This window comes from Parasteatoda tepidariorum, chromosome 7, assembly GCF_982258835.1.
Source record: "Parasteatoda tepidariorum strain Cologne lab strain chromosome 7, Ptep-v5.0, whole genome shotgun sequence".
Lineage (NCBI taxonomy): Eukaryota > Metazoa > Arthropoda > Arachnida > Araneae > Theridiidae > Parasteatoda > Parasteatoda tepidariorum.
The window spans coordinates 60,557,584-60,575,905 of record NC_141761.1 but is presented as its reverse complement, the minus strand read 5'-3'; the positions used below and the strand labels follow the sequence as shown (position 1 = coordinate 60,575,905).

At 28.3% G+C, this 18,322-nt stretch overlaps 2 protein-coding genes across 2 annotated transcripts in view; both read right to left on the bottom strand.

Moving 5' to 3' along the window:
- Nucleotides 1-541, bottom strand: part of LOC147807170 (uncharacterized) — a 36,272-nt gene extending 35,731 nt beyond the window's left edge. Inside the window, exon 1 of the mRNA XM_087167898.1 lies at nucleotides 299-541. Within this exon, the coding sequence (XP_087024024.1) occupies nucleotides 299-410 (112 nt within the window). The 5' untranslated portion in view covers nucleotides 411-541. The remainder of the gene's footprint in view (nucleotides 1-298) is intronic.
- A 4,474-nt stretch (nucleotides 542-5,015) lies between these two features.
- Nucleotides 5,016-18,322, bottom strand: part of LOC107437428 (uncharacterized) — a 93,366-nt gene continuing 80,059 nt past the window's right edge. Inside the window, exons 23-29 of the mRNA XM_087167894.1 lie at nucleotides 18,168-18,291; nucleotides 16,039-16,289; nucleotides 13,383-13,684; nucleotides 11,665-11,807; nucleotides 9,324-9,554; nucleotides 6,394-6,893; nucleotides 5,016-6,247 (exon numbers count right to left, since the gene is read on the bottom strand). Coding sequence (XP_087024020.1) covers nucleotides 6,688-6,893; nucleotides 9,324-9,554; nucleotides 11,665-11,807; nucleotides 13,383-13,684; nucleotides 16,039-16,289; nucleotides 18,168-18,291 — 1,257 coding nt within the window. The 3' untranslated portion in view covers nucleotides 5,016-6,247; nucleotides 6,394-6,687. The remainder of the gene's footprint in view (nucleotides 6,248-6,393; nucleotides 6,894-9,323; nucleotides 9,555-11,664; nucleotides 11,808-13,382; nucleotides 13,685-16,038; nucleotides 16,290-18,167; nucleotides 18,292-18,322) is intronic.

Below are 18,322 nucleotides of genomic sequence, written 5' to 3'. Positions count from 1 at the left end.
AGGGCAGACAAGTGACTTATGACACCCACATATGTTTTACTTATGACACTATAATAATCTATAACTGTTTTGCAGAAAATAATTGTAAATTGAGAGTGATAGATAAAAAAATTTAAATACAATAAAAGATACATGAAAATGAAGTATTAATTAAAATAAAACACTATAAATGTATTAAGGATAATGGAAATTCGAGTATCGTAAAACAGATAAATGAAAGAAATGTTTTAAAAAATCAGATAAAAGAAAAAATAATGTAAATAATAATAATATAATAGAATCAATAAAAAATCCTTACCTGCCAAAGAAATGGTCAGCATCAAAAAATAAACTATATATTGACAAATGTGTTTCATTGTCCTGTATAGAATTATACACAACTTTTGCAATATGTTCTTTAATTTGTACATGTAATCTATTGGAAACACCAATTTTGAACTAATTATTTATTATTTTATTTTTATGAAAAATGAAAATGCTAAAACTCAAAATTTTCACTAAAAATGGAATTCAATGTATAAAATTTTTAAGATTGATCTCATTTAGAAATTCAAAATTTCTGCAGTCAGAATTCAACCGCGATTTAAATCATTCTGAAACTTAACACTTAGGCAATTAAAAAAACAATTCCATCCATCTCAAAAATGGAATTCGATACCTTACTTTTCTTAATGAAAATTTTGACTTAGAAAATATAAAAGTGTCAAAACATAAGAATGGAATTCGACACGCGAAACCTCAATTTTCTAAACTGATCTGATTCAGAAACTCTAAACTTCGCGCGTCGGAATTCAACCACGATTTGTTGTAAAGGGAAGATGTGTTTAGATGAAGAGCTTGTTTTGTTTCTTCAGCATGTCAAGGTAAATTACTGTGAGAGCTTCGCAAAGTAGTTTTCTCATTTTGTTATGTAAAACTTGCTATTAATGAAAAACAACCGAGCTGACAGTCTTTAGTTAGGTCACGAAGCATTATGCTTGTTATTTAAGGGAAGAGCCTGAAAATTTAAATTTTCAATGAGTCTGTGACAGATATCGATAGGTCCTTTTTAACTTAATATCCACTTTTTGCAAACTTTCTTTTTTGTTTGGATTAAATTTTATTTTAAAAAAAAATCATATTAGCAAAATACATTTAATGTATATATGACCGGCAAAGTATGAAATGTCGGCATTATATATAATGTCTGACGTTTTTAGGCAAAGTATGAAATATGATAAGTATTATCTACTTTGCCTAGGCATTATATATAATGCCGGATGCTATTTAGGTAAAGTATGAAATAAACGTCCTGATGAGGTTATTATGTAAATGATGTGCATGTTACTGTGAATGACCGAAATCGGTGGTTCTTGACTTTCACCGGTGAATGTTGACAATCACATAGTCGCTTGGTGAATGTCCGAAATATTTATTACATCTGATTTGATATTAATTTATTCATGGATATAATTACATTTATTCGATATTTTAATACTTACTAATGATAGATTGGAAGAAACATCAGTGTTTGGAGTATCGGGCAAATGCATACCGGGCAGTGACATTTGACCTTAAAAAAACATCAATGTAGGGTATACCGGTTAGTGGCACTTAACTAGACCTAGTACATATTTCGGACATTTACCAAAGGTCTAGTTAAGTGCCACTGCCCGGTATACCCTACACTGATGTTTTTTTAAGGTCAAATGCCACTGCCCGGTATACCCTACACTGATGTTTTTTTAAGGTTCAGTGACACTGCCCGGCAGGGCCCGATTAACCCCTGAAAATAGAGGAAGCATAATTGGATTTTGGGGCCCCCCATAACTTGATCAAAAGAAACTTTTTATATTTTTCGCCCATGAACAATACATTTTAAAGAGACAAGAACCATGTGAAAACTATAAGAACCTTAGAAAGGAATACAGAGATCTTATGCAATCATGTTAGACCCTTCTTTACGTGCTTTATAGTAACAAAAACATGAGGGAGTAGCTAGCACATATGTTAAAAAAATTTAAATATTTAACTAAATTAAATTATAAAATTTCTTGTTATACGAAAGGTTCTTTGCAAGATTAGTCTCTTTTTTAACGCCAATTTTTTTTTTACTTCTTTAATTATTATTTTCTGCTTTTACAAAAAATAAGAAATTGGGCCTTTAATTTCAGTCATTTGGGGGGCCCCCTAGAATTTTACAGGGGAAGCACTTGCTTCCTGTGCCTTTTCGGTAATCAGGCCCTGCTGCCCGGTATTTATCGTCTAATCTATCGTCAGTAAGTATTAAAATATCGAATAAATGTAATTATATCCACGAATAAATTAATATCAAATCGGATGTAATAAATATTTCGGACATTCACCAAAGCGACTATGTGATTGTTGACATTCACTCGTGAAAGTCGACATTCTCCAGATTTTGGTTAGTATCTGAGACGTATTTTATAATTTGCGCCTTTATCGACAGCGAAGATATGCTAGGATATTTTCAAACATCAGCAGTTTTGTTAAATGTTTCATAATTTTTCATTTCCTCTGCGAAACTAAGTTCATCAAAATAATAGAGCAAAATATGTTCTCTTTCATTAAAAAAAAACGCATTTGAAGTTAAAACCAAAATGATAAATTAGCTATCATTCCTAATGACTAGATTAAATATTTGTCATTAAATATAACATGTACTTGAATAGCTAGGTTAAGGAATAGTCATTATGCATAATTGCTTTAAGATTATTCATTATCATTGATTGATTAATTTAGTCATAACTTTATGTATAGCATTAATGTACGAAAATTAGGAAATATAATAGTTGAGAAAAAAAGTAAAAAATACTTGGTTGTTTTTGATTTCCTTCTTTACTATTGCAGCATGCAGTATTAGATGCAATTTTTGGATGCAGAATTAGATGTAAATTTTGGATGCTTCATTAGATGGTAATTTTTATAACGCTCAACCGCAATTACATTTTCACTCACTCTGCTTAAGAAATGCATCAATCAGATTAAAAAAATTAGTTGGTTCAAACCTCGATTCTTTACTAAATAATGTAATAAATTGTAACCAAAAATCGCTACAAACAAACTACAGTTTTTGGGTATCACATTACTACTTTTTTTAAAAAAAAGAGTAGCGTACTACATTACAAACTACAAAAAAGTAGCTACAGTTGTTTCGCTACTTGTAAAGCACTACTTCCGACCCCAGGCCGTTGGATATCCCTGCAATAGCTCTGTGTTAATTTTTCTTACATAAAATGTCCAAGTTGCATGTTCACGTCCAAAATTGTGATTTTCAAAAAATCTAATTTTTAATATTTCATTCACAAGGTGATGATGATATACACTTAATAAAAAATTACATACTGAAACTGAAGATAAAAACATATTCAGATGAATGAAATGTTAATTCAAAAACATAAAAATTACCTTTCTTGTAAACTAAAAAAATTTTAATAAAATTTAATAATTCATACATTTTTTCCTAGTTAATTCAAACATTTTTTAGAAAAAAAACTTAATTATATCATGTTTATAAAATTATTTATGTCATATTTACATCTTAGCTTTTAATCATAAAGAAAGCACTATTAAAGTGCTTTGATTTTCTAAGTTTGTAGAATAATAAAATACCTTTAAAATATTTTTGGATACTTAAAAACGTATAAATAAGCAATTAAATATTCATGCTTTTTTTAAAAATAAAAACAAACTGAAATTTTCTTGAGCATTAAGACTAATAATAAACTAATTAATCAATTTTGGTTTACTTAGCTTATGAAATTACGCCCTCTCTCTCGTACAAATAGTGTAAAAGTTAATGCGATTTATGGAGAATTGCAGTTTATAGAATTGCCTTATATAGATCTTTTACTGCACAATAAAACAAGAATATGCTGCTTTTTTAAATAAATAACTTTAATTAATCAAGCACATTTTAAGAAAGCAACAATAACTACTCATTGTAATTTTTTATAAACAGTTTATATTTTTTATATGAAAAGGACACAAATTTATACTTAAGATTTTCATAATGGAAATATATACATGTATATGGGAATATATTGTGCTTAAAAAAATTATTTTGAAAAAGTTTTTTAAAATGATGAGTAAAATTTGAAAACAATGTATCTTTTGCAAATAATAACATTTTTCATTGTACAGCAATAAAATAAATGACAGGTACTAAGGCAAACTTTTATGATAGACAAAGGAAATTTAAAAGTTTTGTGAATCGTCTTTTCCAGTTCTCTTGTTTAGTTTGATGCTCGTAAAGTTCTGAATTGGAATGCAGTTTACATGGTTTTTTAAATAAAAAATATAAGTAACAATAATCATATATTTTACACATTTACATAAAGAACTTAGAAAATAATTAATCTACATATTTACACTAAGAAGCATAGAACAATATGCATATAATTCTTTATTCTTTTAAATTCTTCTTTAGATCACAATTCTTTCTTTACTTTTTTTTTCATGATGTGGTTTTTAAATAATTTTTTTGGTATAAATAATATTTTCTATTGATTGAATTAAATATACACATAGTAAGATCCAGCGAGATTGGTTTTAATTGATTATTTTTTTTAAAAACACTTTTGAGTAAGTATTGAGTGATGCATATGATTGATTATACTAAGAAAGTAGTCTGATTTGTAATTTACAGGTACAAGAAGCAGATAAAAGTATTTGAGATGGTAGATAGTGTATTAAAGTTTCATTTATGATCAAACAAACTTTGAAGATAAGTAACAAAATTTAAATAATGAGTAATATAATAAGATCCCAATATTTTTGTAACAATAGAAATGTACGTAAGAAAAGAAAATGTTATACGGTTTTATATCATAAGTTTACAAGGATCTTCAATCATTCTCGAGTTCATTTTTGGTAATTCTTCAGAGAAACATAGCTGTACTTCGCCGGGCCCTTGAAACATTCACCTCCAGCAGAGCCTCTAGGAAAATTAATCGCTTAGGACCCCAAAGTTTCGCCTATATCATTTCTTGTCCTTTTTTGAGTTTAATTCTTGAAAAAAATTTTTTTTTTTCCGGTAGCTTTTTAAAAAAATATTTTATAGGATCACTTCATCTGTACTGGAATAAGGGCCCTTGGAAACAAGCAAAATAATCATCAATGGATTGCTGAAAAAATCTTATTTTCTTTTTTAATAATTTTGATTTTTTATGAAGGATTTTTGCACGGGGCCCTTAGAAGTATGGATATTACTGCATTCTTTTCAATTTTATCAATATTATATAAGAAATCATGACGCCCGGTGGCTGAGTGGTAGCGCTTCGCGCTGTCGTGCCACAGTCCCTGGTTCGATCCTCGGGCCGGGCAAGATTGATTCAGCCCTTCAGTGGGTCGATAAATGAGTACCAAGCATGCTTGGGAACTAAACACTGCGGGTTCCGCGTTCAGCTGACCACCTGACTGGAACATCTGCTCCTATACCCCAAAGTTCAAGGTCAAGAAAACTAAGATGGTCACAGTAGGCCTTGGCCCTTTATGGGCTGTTGCGCCACTGAGTTTAGTTTAGTTTAATATAAGAAATCAAGGTTTACAAGTTTAAATACTAGAAATAAACTTACTTTCAAAAAAAGAAATTTTAATGTATACTAAGTTTTTTCTTCTTCATATACTATACATATGGGGTTTCTGGGCAAATGCCGTGCTACCACTACATGTATGACAGTTTTGATTTTTCACTTATTAAATAAATTTATAATGATGAAGGTGTAAGTTTTTAAGTAATAAATGTTTTATGATGGCACAATTTGCATACATCTTTTGAAAAGTGCATATATTTACACATAGAAATCCTTCATTTGAATAGCTATATATAGCAATTCTGAATGTTGTGCAGCTCAAAAACAGTTTCAAAAATTCTGAAACTTTTAAAAACAATAATCAAAGTGATATATAAAAATGTGAAGTGGAAAAAATGAGATGTTCAAAGTATAAATTACTAAATCTTATGAACAAAGCTGGACAGAAAATTTACAAAGTTTTTATGGAATTCTTAATTACAGAAGAACACTTCAGTTTGTGTTACTTACAATATTCATGAGCATTGATAGCAGTTACAGTCAGAGTTTTTTAATAAGAAATTCGAAAATTTCTTAAAGAAAAGTTAATTTTCTTCTGATTTTGATGCATCAACTTACACGTGTGAGTAAAATTTCAAGCCAATCTTTACAAAATATTAATGTTATGAATTTTACCACTTTGAAGAAATACAATTATTTTAAATTCCTCTCAACTTGTAAAAACATCAATCCTAATTAGATTGGATCCTCAGCAGGACTTTACACGTGTGAGTAAAATTTCAAGCCAACCTTTACAAAATATTAATGTTATGAATTTTACCACTTTGAAGAAATACAATTATTTTAAATTCCTCTTAACTTGCAAAAACATCAATCGTAATTAGATTGGATTCTCAGCAGGACATGGCAAATAAATAGTAATTCAATAAATGACTATGATTTCAATGGTGGTGATATGACAACAAATGATTTTAAGATATATGTTAGATATTTTTGCTCAAGTTTTTAAAAATCCAATTGAATTTTTAATGAAAGGCACAATATCTTAAATTGTCTTGACTATGATCTTCAATATTTTATAAATTGTCTGGAATGCCATTCCCACTGCTTCATGAATTGTCTGAACTGCCAGTTATGTTGCTTTATTATCTGATTAAGGTGTCATCGTTTTTACACGTACAACTGAACCATTCATGCCTTGTAGCTTTTCAGAGGGTCTTTTTGGTTGTAACGCTTCATTGGAAACTCTAACATTAGCGGCTTGTTTCTTTCGGAAGAAAAAGAAGGCAAACATCATGATGATGAAGATTCCCATCAAAACAGTCACTACAATTCCCACAATAGAGCCAGTTGAAAGTCCTGTGAAAAGAAAAATATTTATTATTTTTTTTAAAAGATGAACATACAAGCTGGTTTTTATGTAAATACCTTTTTTTTAAAAATAAAATAACACAAGTGTATTTTGCACTTTACTAAAAATTTTCTTTGTACATGAAAGCCTGTAATCTGTCTTATATAATCAAGAGAATTCCCTTTTCATAAATATGGCTGGTGTTTTCACTATAAATGTAAACAGTAACAATCTTGAGCTCAATACCTGCTCTAGTTCCGATTAGAAAGTTTGCACCTGCTTACTACAGCTTCTTCTGTGAGGCAATATTTTCAAACGGATAGTTTTGTTTTCAATAAAAGAAGTATATTAGATAATTTCTGAGGTCAAATCTGCCGTATTTCATAAGTTATTAATGTTATTAAGTAATTCTAGTGAGTTTATAGTGAAAATTTGCTTTAGATATTTAAAGATATATTGTTAAAAAAGGTACATGGTTGCTAGATTTTGAATAACTCGCTTTTTTGGCAGTCCTGATTTGGCCTCTTTCCATTTGTTTATTACTGTTTGTTCTTGTTGCAAGCTGTGCACCATCTTACGTTAGTGTTAGCACCTTTAGCATTGTAAATACAAGTATTGTTGGTATTTTAAACACAAATAATAAGTAATCAAATACCACATTTGCAAGAATCTCAAAACACAATGATCACATTGTGAGCAAAATGGTTTCAAAATACACTGAAAACCGTAACCCGGAAGTATAGGGGGTATGGAGCTTGCAGCGTACCCTGGTGTAGGAAAAACCATCCATATGCTGTCTGATTCAAACTATTTATACTAACATTTTGCACCAAGTCTTCAGTAATTGTAGAAAGTTACAACTACATTCTTTTGCCCAATCATGTGGCTGTCTTTAAAACCTCAATTAATTTCTTTGTTCATAATGTCACTTCAGTGATCTGCCCCATTAAAAAAAGTTTCTGTTTTCCAGTTGATGGGATCGACACTGACACAGGCTTTTAAATGTTCACAAAATAATGCTAACGGAGACAACTTCTTGTGTAATAATTCTGAAAATTTAGAAATTCATAGTTTATTTCTTAAATAAGTTTCTATTACAAAAAATAAAGTAGATAGCTCAAAATTAAAAGAAATTTTTTATCCTTAGATCTAAATAAATGTTACACAGTTTTTGTAAGCGAATTATTTGTAGACGAGACATACCATAAATTTTTGAAAAAAATTTAAAAAAAAATAATAAAACTACGTAAAATAGCTATGCAAATAACTAAATAAAAGTAAATACTACAGTGATTAAAAGAAACAGTTACTCGTATAACACTGTGAATGCTTGCTGTTTTGCTATAGGTAAAGTCTAAATTTGCATTTACTAAATGAAAATTTTTGAAATTGGTTATCACATGACATACAAAAACACTTAAAGAGTACATGATATTTTCTTTGAAAAACAAACATTAAAATTAAAAGCCATAACAAAAATATTTCCACCATTAGAATAGTTTGTTTCAAAAAATCCTGTCGTTTAGCACACTTTCAAATATATATATTTTTGATAAATAAGATTTATTAAACAATCAACACAAATGACATGGTTTAAGTTATTAAAAACGAAAAAAGTGTCTACACTTTAACAGGGTGTGTAGCCAAATCTCTCTACAAAAAATAAGCACCTTTAAAGTACTTTTTAGGCACTCAAAAAATTTTTATGCACTATATACATTAACAAAACGCAAAATAATTTTCAAAGAATTTACAAGATCATGATAAAATAACTAGTTTCTGACAAAGAACTCTTTTCTTGATTATATTATAAACAATAAAAAGGTGCAATTTCAGATAGTGGAGAATGAAGCCTGAAATTGAGAGTACCTTGCAAAATGAGCAGAGTTGCGCATGAGAGTGCAAGAATCTCACCAAACTCAGCTCAGTAATCTAAGTATTTCATCAAACATGTAACATGATTGCCGCTATCATACGTTACGAACGGTACACCAAAATGGATTGCGATTGAATGAATTGTGAAAACGTTGAATAGAACAATGTGAAAAGCACGCTGTTGCATAATATGCAGCGAATGGTAAAGGAAAAAAAATCTCATTTTCGAAAAGGGAAAATTAAGTACTTTTTAAAAACATCCCTTGAAAAAAAGCACCTTTAAGGGCTTTTAAAAAGAGAAAATCAAAAATAAGCACCTTTAAGCACTTTTTAAAAATCTTAAATTACAACAATGCATAACGCTAATTCCATGAAAAAATTAGTTTCTTCTTGAACAAAGTATTAAATTTTTTTTAAACAATTTTTTGGATTGAAGCTAAAATAGCTTCTTGCACCTGCTGTTCAAATTTCAAGAACTTCTAGAGTTATAAATGTGACAGGTAAACTGTTGCTATTATAATTATAGATTTAAGTAAATATTTAGTAACAAAATAATCACTTACCATTATAATACTCGACAACTGTAAATGGTGTAAGGTGAGATGCCCAACATCTCATCATGTTAGCATTCGGACCATAAGTGACCACTCCATCAACTGACCAGTCACCTTGATTGAAATCATAGTATGCACACCTGTAAGTAAATCCTTTTGCCTGGGCCGTTGATGAATTTCCAACATGAGTAATTCCTAATTTAACAGCATTCTCCACATCAACTAAGTTAAATGTAGAACCTAAGAAAGAAAGAAATATGAAAAAAGAAGGGGGTATAGTTATTATATCACCAGTTTTTTTTCTTTAAATAATAAAATTTAAAAAAAATTCATTAATAAATATTATTTCTTATATAGGAACAAGTTTAGCCATCATTGAAAAATAGTTATTGTCACTAACTATTTTTCATTATTGCTAGTCATTATTGTACTTACCATTTTAAATTTTTCGACTATTACCAAACAAACAATAATATGCAACAAATAAATATTAAAAATTATTATATATGTGAAATTATGTTTGCTTAAGGGAATTTAATAATTGCATGCAAAAATTTTAAAATTACCTTCAAGATACAGGAAAATATGCGACAAATAAAATTAATAATAAGAGGCCCAATCATTTGTCTGCTCTCCTGACTAAACTATTTTTTGCATATTGCTGTTACCCCTTCCTATTTTGATGAATCTGATTCCATTTATTACTCATTTGAGAGAAAGGCTAGAGTGGCATTAACAATTATATTATTTTTGTAAACGTTTATTTTGTAATCTTTTGACGGATTCGTTTTTTTTTTTTTTTTTTTTTTTTTTGTGATGTGTATTATCCATTTAGAAATATTTTGGCTTTTTTATATAATAAATATTTTAATATATTTCTTTATATAAAAAACGTAGATAATTTTTTATAGAAAATAAAACAAAATAGTTTTTTTCTCAAAATGTTGGGTTCTGACTCCACAAATATTGTGGGGGTCCAGACCTCTTGCATCCCCCTGGTTGTAACGCCCATGGGGAAAACAAAAAAAGAAGAAAAAATCAATGGAAATATTTAGTATAAAGTATAGTAAAAGTATTTAAGATTTAAAAAAAAACAAAAAAAAAAAACAGAATAGCAACTAGAAAAAAAATTAAAGTTGTAAAGCTGAAAAAAAAATATCCTCTTAATTCTTAAAACAAAACTTTAATGTAAAAAATAATATTTTCTGGAAATGTTTTTTTTCTATAAAACATTAAAAAAGATAATCAATTTAGACATTTTAGTTTTAGTCTATCAGAAACGTCTTTAAAATGTTGCGCTATCATAAAAACGCCCATAAAAAAAATAAAGATTACATACAAAAGCGAAAAATAAAAATAGATCTTAATTTTTAAAAAAATTAAGATTGATTTTTAAATTTAGACATTTTAGTTTTCCAATTACCGTATATTTAAGAAAAAAAGTGAAGATTTAAGTCTAATAGGGACCCTCTTAATTACCGCGTCATAATTAAAACATCGATAAAAACATAAGTGTTCTGAAAAAGAAAAAGTTAGAGAGAAACCAAAACAAAAATCATTCTTAATTTTTAAACTACAGATTTAGCGTTAAAAACCTTAATTTAACTTTTACACACCGCCGTATCTTTAGAAAAAAGTGACCATAAGAGAATAACGTTCATTAAAAATTCTCTTTTAAAAATGCTACAATAATAAAAAGAAAAGTTAAAAAAAAAAAAAAAAAATCAACAGAGAAACAGAAAAAAAAGTTGCACTTAGTTCTGAATGTATAACTTTAACATTGAGAATCATAGTATTCTGTGTTACTGGTTATCTGTTTTACTGTACAAGGAAAAATAGCCATAGTTTAAGTGCCATACACTTAGGGTTGGCTTTTTGCCGGCAGAAACTGGTTTTTGCCATGCCAGTGGCAGAAACTGGTCACCAAAATCACTGCCTTATTCTCAGTTTTTGTAAATTTTTATGAGCCCAGGTGATGCAGCATTGGAGTAAGTTTTTAAATATTAAAAAAATTAGACCACAAATGCTTTTCATTTTCACATAACTCTGACTTTCTTCGTTTTGACGCTTTGCGCCATTTTCAAAATAAGCGTAGACAGCCCTGGCTTTAGATAGGCTAAACTTGACCTAATAATCACAAGTGACAGTTTCAAATTCACAGTAGTAATAAAAATAGCATATTATTTGTAAAAAAAAGCATCATTTCATATTAGGGCGGAGCCTTTGAAAAACAGCCTTAACCTAAAAAACTTAGTTTACTACCTTCAATTTAAGTTGTGTTTTCAGTGACAATTACTATAATTAGAAACCAGGAGAAATAATTCCCTTATATTTAGTTTAAAAAGCTCACCATCTTCCGGTTTTCGCAGGGTAACATCCAGCACAGGCGATGCCCGTTTCAGTGATGAAGAGTAAGGGGCATCGGCAGGGTACAACGTCATGGCAACAACAATGCCTTCACATTTAGGCTTTTTCTTGCATCTATTCTGCATTCTAAAACATTGTAAAAAAAAGAGCATACACTGAAAAAATATACAGGAAGACAATAAATATTTTTTTAACACCTAGCAAAAGTCTAATCTTCTGTCTATCTAAGTCTGTTCCTCTGAAGCATCCAAGTACAGTACAACTCAGAACGAAGAAAAAAATATCAACAGAAAAGTATTAGCTTCGAAGGATAGTTGGAGATAATTGAGATATTAATCAAGTGTAGGCAACCCTTTAAAATGTCACATAAGTCTAAAATTTACATCAACAACATGTTTAGGTTGCCTGGGAAGAGATGAGTTAGAAGTTAGCTCTAGAATTTACCCAGGGCACAAGTCATAAGATAATTTTAACTTGCACTAATGATCTTTCACTTTATTTCATTATAAACAGCTGGGCAGAGGCAGGAAGTTATAAGCCATAAATTAAAATAATAATTTTTTGATAAATATAATAATTAAAATAGTAAGTTTTAAATAATTTACATAACATGAAATCATAAGTGGTTAACATTAGTCCTCTAAATCTTAATCCGTAAATTCAAATATTGCTCGATTAAACAATCGAGGTAAACACAAAAAATAATAGACAAATTAATCGATTAACCCAGTAATTTTATGCAAATGATAGTTTAATTAAATTATTATTTTTTCGGTAGAGTTAGCAGAAGTTTAGGTTATGCATAAAAAAACAAAAAAAAAACATGAAGTGCGGATAAAAAAACTTTAAAAACGTTAAATATTTAAATGACAAATCACAAGAACTAATCACATCATTATTAATTTTAATTACTTTTTTTTTATTGCAAAGTGAGGTTTACTGATCCTTAAAAAAGGTACGTCACATAATGTCATCTAGTCAATTTAATAAATAACTAGATTTAGATAAAATGAAAAACTTTCTGGGAACATAAAATTTCAATTAAAAAACTTTCTGCAAATAAATTTATTGACGTTTCTAACGAGTTCCAACCATTTCGTTGTCACGTAATTTTGACGAAATTTCTCCAAAAATCACTTTATAAAGTGCTTTTATAAAAAAGAAAAAAAACTATATCAATTATTATACATATCAGCATATATTTCTTTAAATTTAGCAGTTTTATGAAGATAATGGTTTTATGAAGATTATCAAAAAAATGATAATTAAATAGGATATTTGAGATCACCCCCTCGAGCCATTAAGATTGAGTCCTAGAATGCGAAAATCCGATCATTAGATGAAAAGTTATTCAGAGTGGTCCTTTTTTTCACACTGTACAAAAGTAAATGATATTAAAACTGGATTGTTTCCATATATTTTATTACTGAAAAATAATATAATCGAATAATACTTATTGTAACCATTTATGAATAAGAGTGATATAGTATATATAAATGTAAAATGATAAGTTCCTAAGTTTTTTTTCTTTCTTTTCAATAATAAGTGATAATAATTTTTTTTCATGAAGGTGAAAAATTTTTCATGAATGGCGCTTGTGTATATTATGCTTATCTGATTATAAAGAGAAATACAGTTAATTATTAAAATTGTAGTACTAGTTACAAATGTGATAAAAAATGATTAATTTCTAAATCTTACACTTCTATTGCAGCATCTTCAAATCTCACAGATCCTTCCACCATGCCATTTCCACCCATTGCTTTAATGTAAATAGGGTTACGATCAGGCAATTGCTTGAATATCAATGTTGCTGGATAATTCGGATAACGCGAAGAAAGTAATGTTTTACTTCCCATAGGTGCACTGACACTAATCTTATCGATGAAAAAGTGTTCCAGCTTCTTAACTTTTTCTGAAACAGCAGAATTGGCATTTTTACACTGGAGGGCTTCCATTCCATTTGAATAACCTTCCGACAATATGGATGTAGGTATTTTGGCCTGCAATGATCAGTTTTTTTTCAAAGTAAATAATAATAATCAAAAAAGAATAAAACGTAGGTAATTAATTTAAAAAATCCACTTTTATTTCAAGATGAGTTGTTTAAAAATTTACTATACTAGATCAATAGGTTTTTACTTCAAAAGTAAAGTAATCGTAAATCATTGTGATTTAAACAAATTTTCCAAGCAATTGAAAATAACTTAAATTGCATTCAACTTGTTTTGAGAGCATACTAGTGCCGTTTTAACTAGAATAGAAAAGTAAAGTATCTGTTCTCAAAAAGTTCTTTTAAGGTTTCCAGGTAAATACTGGCCTTATTAACATCCAGTCACCATAAATCGCTGCACTTTTTTCCTGTTAGGCATAGTTTAAAACTATTTGAAATTGTATATATTGAATATATGCAATTTTATATTTGCATATATTTATTTAAATTGAATTAAATATATTTGAATTGAATATATATATATAAATTTTTTTGATAAAAAATGTAATTATGCTTGAGAAAAACTATAATTTTTGTGCCAAGATGCTTCTTGTTTTGGCAATTTATAACAAATATGCAAAACGTTTTGTTTCTCTATGTAACATATAAATAAAATAGTCTAAAATGATTTTTCAATGGCACATTCCTACTGACATGATAATTGGTATGGTTTCATAATCAACAAATACCTATAATTTAATTATTTATTTATTTTTTAAATGCATTTACTTGTAACACTTATTTATCATTCTTTCTTAATATTATTCTCTACTATTATTATTATTGGTATAATTTGATTTTCATTTTTATTCCAAATTAAAGTCTCAAAACTAAAAGTGGTATTTTTTTATTATAAAGTAATCCTGCAATATTACCTTATTATGTAAAATTTTATAAAAAACATACAGAATTTTTTCATGAAAAATGCCTTAAAAACGGTAAATAATGTAACCATTTTAGATTATTTGACTCTAGATAAGTATATTTACTTTTATAATAAGCTTTATATAAAACTATTTCCAGTCAAAATATGCAATTAGAATAATGAATACAAAACTGTTATTAGAAATTAACTTCATACAACATTACTTAACAAACTGGCTAAAAAACATAATTAACTCTGTACGTTGGAGTAAAAGGACACTATGCCACAAAAATTTATGTTTGAGGAGAACAGATTTTAGCATCTTTTAACTCTAGAGGAAGTTGGACATGGTGTTCTTAAAACTGTCTAATTGCCATTTATTATGACAGGGCATAGTGTCCTATACCACAAGATAGAGAGAAAATCTACTACATAAGACACATGATCACCTCAACTTTAGAAACAAACAGATATGGTATTCCTTACCTCCGACATTTAGAGCTTATTTCATAATAGCCAAAAATTAAGAGGAATTTAAAAAACAAAACTTTATATTATGTTGCAATAGTAACTGTGCAATATGAATTCGTTTAAATTTTATTCCACCAGATTCTGGATCTAAACCTGTGTTAAAGCAATAAAAGATTTGGAATCTTTTAATTGAGAAATTTTAATTTTTTATGTAATCTGTTTCTCACTTAGAAATGAAAATAATATCATAGCTATCTAAATCCTACCCAATATATGGTTACAAAGCAACAAAACGAGCTTAAATAGTTACCAAATATTTCATTCTAATGTTAGAAGTAAATCTTGCAATCTCATCAAAAACTCAGGGAATTTTTTTTAAAATGGTTCTGAAATGGAATGGTTCTTTTTCATCAAAAAGCTGATAAATCCCAGATTTTTGATGAAAAACCAAAGTAGGTTGGGCTTTTTCAACAAAAACTAGGTTTTTTCAAATCCTGCATAAAATACAGACGGTTTCAAAAATTATTTTTAGGAAAATGAAAGGAGACAGAAACAAACAGTTAGCAGCATTTTGTCCATAAAACCAGATATTTATTCTAACCAATTTTCAAAATTAATTAACAAGTTCATCAACATTGTTGATTGGAAAAAATTATAAAAATTGTTTTCTGCAGCATGTGAGAAAATTCAAACTGAAATATTTGCATAAGTATCTGCTAATTTTGTCCTGAAACTGCACCACTTTGTTTTTGCAAATGCTATATAGACCTAAAAAACATTGTTCTATAGTTTTTCAAACTCAGTAGGGTCATCTGTTCTTTTTATTTAGTTACTTTTTATTAGAATAACTAGTTTTAAAAAATAATGAGAATGAATTTCCTGGTTCTCTGAGCAGAACACTCAGGAAAAATAATTTTTATCTCCTCCCATTTTTTTCTTAAAATATTTTTTTACCTGACTGTCAGTTCTGGGACATCTGGTAATCGCAAGCATATATATAATCTCTATATAAAGGAGAAAATACTTACCTTGTAAGCAAAAGCAAGAGTTGTGGCTCTTTTAATAACATCCAATGCTTTTAATTTCACAATGTTATCACTTTGTCTCAAAAGAGGCCTGGTAAAGCTGTAAATCAACGATAACTGACCGGCATCAATGTACCTGTTTTTAGATACATAAGCTGCAGCATCTAACATGTGCGTAATTTCCTCCCCTGTGAGAGGAATGCTTTGATCTGTTGATGCAGTGAGAAACATGGAGAGTGCTGGGAAAAGGTTACCTGGAATAGGTAAAAAAAAAAAAAAAAAATAGAAGAAATTTAAAATTTCCATCGAAACAATTTATAGGATAAAAGAAGAATTTAATATAACATAGAATCAGTTTTCTTACCAGAAGAAAAAAAAAATAGAAGAAATCAAATGCTTCATTAAAAAATTTTTAAGACAAGAAAGAGAAATTTTATACCGTACAGAACCCATTATCTGGAAATCAGAAAACCGGAAAACCAAAAAACCGGAACGAAATTCGATAAATTTTCCCGCCATTTAAAAAAAAAAAAATTTTTTTTTCCTTATAAGATATTAGGATTTTTCTTTCTTTTTAGAAAGATGTTTACCTTACCATCATTTTGAAAATAATCATTAGTGTATTACTTTATCGTTTTTTCTTCTTTTTAAAATTATTTGCAAAATTTTTTTTTAGTTGGGTTTAATAAATAAAAAACGGCTTTTTGTAGTGATTCAGAAAACCGGAAAAATCAGTTATCCGGAATAGCGATGGTCCCGATCGTTCCGGATAATCGGTTCCCTACTGTATAACATAAAATCAACTTCTTACTAAAAAAATAAAAATTATAATTTAGCTCTTCATTAAAACAATTTACATGGTACGTAGAATCAGAATAAAATCCAACATGGATAAGGAAAAATCCAGTTGATTTTATGAAATAATCTAAATTTCATGGTAATTGTTGCATAGTATACTAGCTGTTTAATGAAAAACTTGTAATAAATGTTTCATTAGTCATTTTCTATAATTTAAATAAAATTCAACAGATGAGCACACCGAGCTGAACTTTGTCCTGATATCATGACTACTGCAGTAGACACCTAACGCCTGTTTAAGCAATTATATAATTCATCTGGTATAAGTTTCTCAGTTGTTCTAATGGAGAAGTTCAAAAATATATAATCTAGACAATTTAACTCTCAAATATACTTAAACTTAGAAACTCTTAAAAAAAGTACTAGTTCATAATATCTAAATAAGGATTTTCCTCTCTAATTTACATTCAATTTTAATTTTCTTACTGAAATTTTATCTAAATGAAATTTTATTTTAATTCGAGTTAAAATAAAATGTAATACCAAGATTTGAAAAATAACCATCTGTATTTCAAAAACAAAATTGAACTAAGGAAATTGAAATTGTGGGACTCTATAAGAAGAAATAAATTTAAAGTAATTTTACTAATTAACGAGATTTGCAACAATTCAATTCAAATAGGGGATGGGTTTTATTGGTATTAAGAATTTTTTTTTAAAATTTCAATATGAATGCTCAGAGTTATATGTGGCAACATGTATATATTATATTATAACTATTATATATTGCAACGAGCTTTTTCTTTTTTGCTACTTTCGATTGGCATCTACTTGAGTGTGAGCTTAAAATATAGTAAAAGTTTTTGCGTAAGAAAACAATGAATACAGCAATGAATAGTTAATCAATATTTAAAGCAAAGAAGCTGAAAAAAATCACTAAAAAGCACTTAATTGTAGCAACTTGCAAACAAATTGAAATTTAAAAAAAAAATTCGCATTTTCACAGATAAAAATGGCTTTTGCAGTACGTCAAATTTTAACTCAGTAGTTGCATTTCAGATTTATAAATATCGGCCAAATTGGGTAATTTGTGTTTAACAGCTAATAATTCTTGAAATAATTGTAGGAAGGGTGAGTCACCCTTGAAAAAGTGACTAAGAAGGACATTGTTATGACTAACAAGTAGAATTAATAATAACTAACATGTAGAATTAATACTAGCAATGATAACTAACAAGTAGATTTAATATTTTTTTACAACTGTGGTAAATACCATTTTTTTCAAGGTAGTTAGGATTTATTTAAGAAAGAAAAAACATGAAAGGGATACTCACGATTATCGATAGCAAGTTTTGCCTTTTCGATCAATTTATTTCGGGCTTCCTCTTTATTCACATTTTCTGTTACTTTGATAAATGGACCAGAATAAAGTTTGCAAAGCATATATTTGTCACAAACCTTTGAAGAAAAAAAAATCAAAGGAATTAAT